General features: G+C 50.5%; 1 protein-coding gene across 1 annotated transcript in view; it reads right to left on the bottom strand.

The window, feature by feature from the left end:
- Positions 1–3,445: 3,445 nt before the first annotated feature.
- Positions 3,446–7,485, bottom strand: part of CRX (cone-rod homeobox) — a 19,457-nt gene continuing 15,417 nt past the window's right edge. Inside the window, exons 3-4 of the mRNA XM_017500598.2 lie at positions 6,643–6,794; positions 3,446–4,575 (exon numbers count right to left, since the gene is read on the bottom strand). Of these exons, the coding sequence (XP_017356087.1) occupies positions 3,928–4,575; positions 6,643–6,794 (800 nt within the window). The 3' untranslated portion in view covers positions 3,446–3,927. The remainder of the gene's footprint in view (positions 4,576–6,642; positions 6,795–7,485) is intronic.

Below are 7,485 nucleotides of genomic sequence, written 5' to 3'. Positions count from 1 at the left end.
AAGAGAGGAGGGGAGGGGAGGGGAGGGGAGAGGAGGGAAGGGGAGGGGAGGAGAGGGGAGGGAAGGGGAGGAAAGGAGAGGGAGGGGAGGAAAGGAGAGGGAGGGAGGAAGGAAGGAAGGAGAAAAAGAAGAGAGAAAGAAAGAAAAAGGTGAAAATCCATCCAAATGAAACAAAGACCTGGGAGTCTGAAAGACAAGAAGCAGAAAGGAAAGAGAGAGAAGAGATGAGAGAGAAAGGGGGAGATTGAGAAGCTGAAAAGGAAAAGGGGTGGAAGAGATGAAGCTGCAGAGGCTGGGTGTGGCTCTAAATGCCGGCGATAATCTTCACAACCTGCCACTGAGGCAGGGAGCGTTCTCATCACCCCCGGTTCTTTCCAGAGGCGCACTAGAAGGTCACAGATGGGTGAGGCTGGGGCTGGTCCTGGGGACCCCTATTCTTCCTTCTATGTTGTTTTTTTTTAAGAGACAGGATCTCTTCTCCTCTTCTGTCTCCCAGGCTGGAGGGCAGTGGGCAGTCACAGCTCCCTGCAGCCTCGAACTCCTGGACCCAAGCAATCCACTCCTCTCAGCCTCCCGAGTGGCAGGGATCGCAGGCACACATTACCACATCCGGCTAATGTTTTAAACTTTTTGTAGAGACAGAGGTCTCGCTATGTTGCCCAGGCTGGTCTCAAACTCCTGGCCTTCATCAATCATCCCTCCTCAGCTTCTCAAAGCATCGGATTACAGGCATGAGCCACCGCACCCAGCCCCTGATCCTTCGTACGTTGGCTTTAGGGAGATGTCAAGGAAAGGACCGTGATGAGACAGGAAACACAGAATGGACCCATGCCCCACAGACAGAAGGAATGGAGCAGGTCCTGTTTCTACCTGCCCCTCCCAGAAAAAAAAAAAACAAACACGGAAATTAAAGAATCAACCCAGACTTTAAATGAGATACATTTTAATCGGTTTCGTTCTGTAGGTGGCCAAAGAAGGGGGACCCGGAGGCCAGGGTGTGGGGAAGAGGAGGACAGAGAAAGTGACACCTTCTCGGGGGGCTCCCGGCTTCTTCCTTCTGCCCCCACCTGCCTTGTCACTCTTCCTGGCTTTAGGGCAGAGAACGTTTGACATCCTCCGTGCACAGATTGAAGAATCAGCACTCAGGAGCCCTCCCCAGGAGAAGCCCCTTGTAACCTCCTACTCAGATTCAGCTCTCTGCCCTCTCTGACTCCCAGCAAAATCTCAGAAGACCCCCAGGATCACGCTCTCTGGAAGTCCTACCCCGTCGGCCTGTGATGGGCACCCCCCCCCATGCCTCCCCGACTTCTCACTCTTTCCCAGAATGTTGTGTCCATCCTTCAGTCCCACCCAACACCCATCAAGTTTCTATGACTTGTTTGCACAAGACACAGCCTCCCCCATGAATAAGGAGAAAGATTCTCGTCCACGCCCGAGTCCCGGGCTCCAGCGCAGAGCGTCACTGTCTCTGAAGAATGTGACTGATAGGTGATTCTGGTCCTAACGTTCGCACAGACCCAGGGCACAATGTCACCTCATCCCTGCCCCTCCCGTGTGAGTTTTGTCTGGCTCCCCCAGCCTCCCCAGTGACACACGTTGTCTTCTTCTGTTTATATTTTCATCCCACACTGGACACCTGAGCCATCCCTGGGCTTTTTTCATTGTTGTTATGTTTGAAACGGAATTTCGTTCTTGGTCGCCCAGACTGGAGTGCAGTGGCGCGATCTCTGCTAACTGCAACCTCTGCCTCCCGAGTTCCAGCGATTCTCCTGCCTCAGCCTCCCGAGTAGCTGGGATTACAGGCACCCACCACCACACCTGGCTTAATTTTTGTATTAGTAGAGACAGGCTTTCATCGTGTTGGCCAGGCTGGTCTCGATCTCCTGACCTCAGGCGATCCGCCCGCCTCGGCTGGGACTACAGGCATGAGCCACCGCACCTGGCCCACTCCTGGGCTTAATGTCCCAGAACCCAGCATGACTGGCGCCCATGAGAGATGAACATGTTTTATGTTGAATAAAAGCTTGTTTCTGGGCTCTGGAGATCAGGGTGTGCCCCTCAGGGGATCTGGGGCTGGAAACATCTGATACCTCCCGGCCTCTCTTCACACCCGGCCTTTCTCCTAACATTGGGGTGCTGCTGACAGCGTGCACCTGCTCGTAAGCACAGATGGTGCCCTATCTCTTCCCAGCTCTTAGTCCAGTGGCCTCAGGTTGCTAGCTTGAAGTCAGCCGGCGGGACTATTTACACCATGGAAACTGACAAACGCTGCAACACTAACCTTTTCTTCTTCCTTGGAGAGCCCGTTGTTAGACCTCTACCAGCACACCACTGCCTTCCTGCCTTACTTTCTTTGGGTACCTTGCCTCCTGACCTCCACTGATGAAGGGCTCTCGGATCCTGCCTCCCCATCCAAAAATGAAAGGAGAACTCAGGCTGAGGACGCAGGTGCCCAGCACCCAACTTCTGAGCATTCAACGACCTCAGTCCGTCTTAAAGTTCTCACAAGGGCTTGCCTCTGTCACCATGAGTAAAATTCTATTTCAAGAACTCATGGTGCCACCCCTGGAAAACGTCCTCAAGCCAAGCTCTAGTTTTCAATCCCACCATCGAAACTGAAAAACAAAAACAAGAAAATCTAAAAAAGGGAATGTATGTTTGAAATGTAGGGCTGCTCCTCCAAATCTATTTCCCCCTCTTCCTGTCTCTTATTTACAGATGGAAAACTCCAGCTGCTTCTCTGTGAAATAGCCACAACTACGGGTGGTTCGTCCCATGCAACTACCCCGATTCCACCAGCATCTGGATGAAATTCACCTTTAGAAAATCCTAAAACAAAAGAAAAAAAGGAGTAGAGATGGAACAGGCAAGTTGCCTTTTATTCCCTACCAAATCAACACATTCCCAATGTGCTAATGAGAGAATGTGTGATAAAATGTCTTTAAAAAGAAACTAAAAAGTACATATATGTGTATCTACATATATGAATGTAGCTCTTTCTCTCACACACAGCCCCCTACCCCTACCACGTAAGCCTGATATTTGTGAAGTCTGTCAAATTTCCAGATAATTTCTTTTTAACGTAACTGCATCATTGGCCTAAGGTTTCCCGATGGGGCTTCTTACAGTCTGTCTTTGGAATTTCTAGAAGGGTCCCTAACCATACGCTAAAGAAATGTCCATGTGTAGGGCCTGGAGTGACAGCTCACACCTGTAATTCCAGCACTCTGGCAGGCCGAGGTGGGCAGATCACTTGAGGTCAGAAGTTTGAGACCAGCCTGGCCAATATGCTGAAAACCCGTTTCTACTAAAAATACAAAAATTAGCCGGGCATGGTGGGGCACACCTGTAATCCCAGCTACTCAGGAGGCTGAGGCAGGAGCATCACTTGAACCCGAGACATGGAGGTTGCAGTGAGCTGAGATCACACCACTGCACTCCAGACTGGGTGACAGTGAGACTCCATCTCAAAAAAAAAAAAAAAAATGTGCATGTGGAAAGCTAACGAGTCGAGCCCCCCTACCTGCTTGTTCAAGGGCACGGTGATTCTGACCTACATATGACCCCAAATCGACTTTTGGTTTGATTTCTTCTTGGAGCAAGTTCTCAGCAACAGTTTCTGAAGCCTGGAGCTCGTGACGTGACGTACTTCAGGGGTCACAATCGTGCCAGATGGTGTTGGGGTCGAAAGAATCACTAGGACCTGTGAGCTGTCCCAGGAGAGGGAGGAGCCTCTCCCCGTGGAGGAAATGGGTGGGCTCTCTGGAGCTAAGCTGGACCCAGAGCTGCAGAGGCCACGATCTTGGGAAGGACCGCTGGCTCCGGCTGCTTTCTCAGGGATGCCGTCCAGGATCTAAGCTGCAGGGAAGCAGATTCAGACGAGGGAGGGTCCCGAGGCCCGACAGAGAGAGATGGAGACTGTGTCCTCTACAAGATCTGAAACTTCCAGGCACTCTGATCCTTGTAGTCCAGAGGGTCCATGGGATTGTAGGTGAATTTCCAGGTACCCGTGGGGTCCTTGAATTCCAAGCTATCCACAGGGCTGTAGGCGCCATAGCTCTGGCCTGATAGGGACGTGGGGGACTGGGCCAGGGAGGGCCCCACGGAGGGGCCAGAGAGGGGGCTAAGAGCCGGGCCCCCTAGCTGGGGCACCATGGGAGAAAGGTAGGGGTCTAGGCCGCTGAAATAGGAGCTTGGAGACCCATAGGCGGAGGGGGAAGAGCAGAAAGCGGAGGCCGGGGCGTAGGTCATGGCATAGGGGGCCGAGGTCAGAGATGGTGCGGAGGCCACCAGCCCAGCCCGCTGCGCCTCAGGCAAAGGGGACTCTGAGGCCGGGCTCCAGATGGACACAGTGGCCACGGCCGTGCTGGGGGAGCCTGAGGGGCCGGGCAGAGGGGGGCTGTAAGAATCTGAGATGCCCAGGGGGTCTGGACACACATCCGTGGAGGGTCTTGGGGACGTGCCCGCCTTCCTCTTGGCAGGCCGGGCCTTGGCCTGACTCCCTGGGGGCTGCTGCTGCTGTTTCTGCTGCTGTCGCTGCTGTCTGCATTTAGCCCTGCGGTTCTTGAACCACACCTGGGGAGCAAGAGGGGAGACAGAGGTGGGTAAGTGGGGAAGAGGCCCAGGAGAGCCGCAGGGATCCCAGGAATGAGGATGCTCATTAGTGAGAGATGCCAGGGTCACATCTCTCTACTTTGCATCCAGCTGTGGGGCATCTATTCATCCATCCATCCATCCACTCATACATGTGCGTGCCTGTGAACACACACACACATCACACCTACATCCATCCATCCACTCATACATGTGTGTGAACACACACATACATCACACCTACATCCATCCATCCAATCATACATGTGTGTGAACACACACACACATCACACCTACATCCATCCATCCAATCATACATGCATGTGTACATGAACACACACATACATCACACCTACATCCATCCATCCACTCATACATGCATGTGCCTGTGAACACACACATACACCACACCTACATCCATCCATCCAATCATACATGCATGTGTACATGAACACACACACACATACATCACACCTACATCCATCCATCCAATACAAACATACACACATACAATTATACACGCACCATACACACACCACGCATACATTTACCCATCTACCTTATACATACATACATTGTACATATATTCATCCATCTGATCAAACATACAAATATGCAATTACAGACACATACATTGTACACATATACATCATTCATAGCTGCACTTTATCTAATCATACATACATACAACACACATATTTCATTGATCGATCCAATTATACATACATGTGCACACGTACATATTTACATCATACAAAATACATACATGCAATTGTACATATGCCATACACACATTCATTATGCATGCATTCATCTGAGCATACATGCATACCTCATACGTGTATATGTCATACACACATTCACCAGTCCATCTGATCACACATACATTACACAGACGCTTACCCATCTGATGATATGTACAAGTGTACACACATACATCATACATAGATTCATTCATCCATCTTATACATACAATTATATGTACATACATCATACACACATACATCATACATGCATTAATGGTCTAATTATACATGCATACATCATATGCACATTCATCATACATCTGATCATACAAGCAAATATATAATTATACACACATACATCATTCACATTAATCCATCCAATCACACATATATACACGCCTACAAACACACATTTTGTCCAATCATATACACATGCATACACTCATAAATACACCCATCCATCCAATCATGCATGCATACATACAACTGTACATGTGTACATACGTCATATATACCTACATCATGCACGCATACATTCAACCATCTTATCATACCTATGTGCACTCATGCAAACACACATATATACATGTATCCATCCCATCATACACACAGATACTCATGTATGCACACACATACACTCATCCATGCTTCCAATCATACATACACACACACACATATCAGTCACACATACATACATTCATCTATACATTCATCTATGCACCCACCCACCCATCCATCCACCCGTCAGTTCATAAACATGCATTAACCGTCTTCTGCTACTCTGAGGGACCATCCATGGAACTGACATTCTAGTTGGGAGAGACAGAGTCTAAATAAACAGTAAGTACGTAAATCAGGTGGTATCTTGGCAATAAATATTGCGGAAGAAACAACTGAGCTGGGTAAGGGGCAGCAGCGGAGTCAGGGTCGTGGGGAAACACTGCAGGCTGAAATGCTGTGGTCAGTGTGGGTCTCATTGATCGATAAGCAAAGACTCAAACAAGGCGATGGGGCCTGCCACATGGTTATCTGGAAAACGAGCATTCCAGAGAGAGGACACTGAGTGCAAAGGCCCCCAGGTAGGGGGTTTCCCGCAGGCAGGTCAGAGGCCAGCGTGGCTGGAGAGGAGCGGAGGGCGGTAAGAGCAGTAAGAGGCGGGGAATCGGCGGGATGGGGGGGAGGAATTACTGTCCCCTTTATAACGGTGGCTGTAACCCTGTGATCTCTCCCTCCTCCCATCACTCTGGGTCCAGGGAGGGCCCATGGAAGGTCACAGGAGGGGTCCGGCGACCTGCCACCATACCTGAACCCTGGACTCGGGCAGATTGATCTTCAGAGCCACCTCCTCGCGGGCATAGACGTCTGGGTACTGGGTCTTGGCAAACAGTGCCTCCAGCTCCTCCAGTTGGCTCCGGGTGAAGGTGGTCCGCTCCCGCCGCTGCTTCCTGGGGGCGCCTGGGGCGGGATGGGAAACAGGACCCTCAGGTCATCCACATCTGCTGGTGTGAGGAAGCCCTGAGGCTGGTGGGATGCCAAGAATTCCATCCTGGGTGCCGTGTGCTGAACTAGGAGTGGAATACACGTTCCCTGCCCCTCTATGCCTCTCCCTATCCTGGCCTCCTGTGGCTCATGCCTGACCCCGAGGGGAACTGGCTTTAGCCCTACAAGGTGATGTGAGTCATTTTCCCTCTTCCAAACTCTCTTATGCACGGTCTAAGACATATCCAGTTGAAGTAATACAGCGACCATTTCTAGCCTATGTCCACACTGCTCAACTTAGTGGGAAAAAAAAAATACTAACTAAAGAATAATGATACAAATAAATGAGTGCTCACTCCGCTCAGAAATAAGGATCTATAAAAATTAGCCGGGTGTGGTGGCTGGTGCCTGTAATCCCATCTACTTAGGAGGCTGAGGCAGGAGAATCACTTGAACCCAGGAGGTGGAGGTTGCAGTGAGCCGAGATGGCACCATTGCACTCCAGCCTGGGCTCCAGGAGCGAAACTCTGTCAATAAGAGAAAGAAAGAGAGGAAGGAGAAAGAGAGAGAGAGAGGGGAGAGAGGAAAGAAAGAAAAAGAGAGAAAGGAAGGAAGGAGGGAGGGAGGGAGGGAAGGAAGGAAGGAAGGAGGGAGGGAGGGAGGGAGG

This window comes from Cebus imitator, unplaced genomic scaffold (genome assembly GCF_001604975.1).
Source record: "Cebus imitator isolate Cc_AM_T3 unplaced genomic scaffold, Cebus_imitator-1.0 Scaffold266, whole genome shotgun sequence".
In the NCBI taxonomy this organism is placed as follows: domain Eukaryota; kingdom Metazoa; phylum Chordata; class Mammalia; order Primates; family Cebidae; genus Cebus; species Cebus imitator.
Note: the sequence above shows the minus strand (reverse complement) of the source record. Positions and strands in the feature narration are given on the sequence as shown.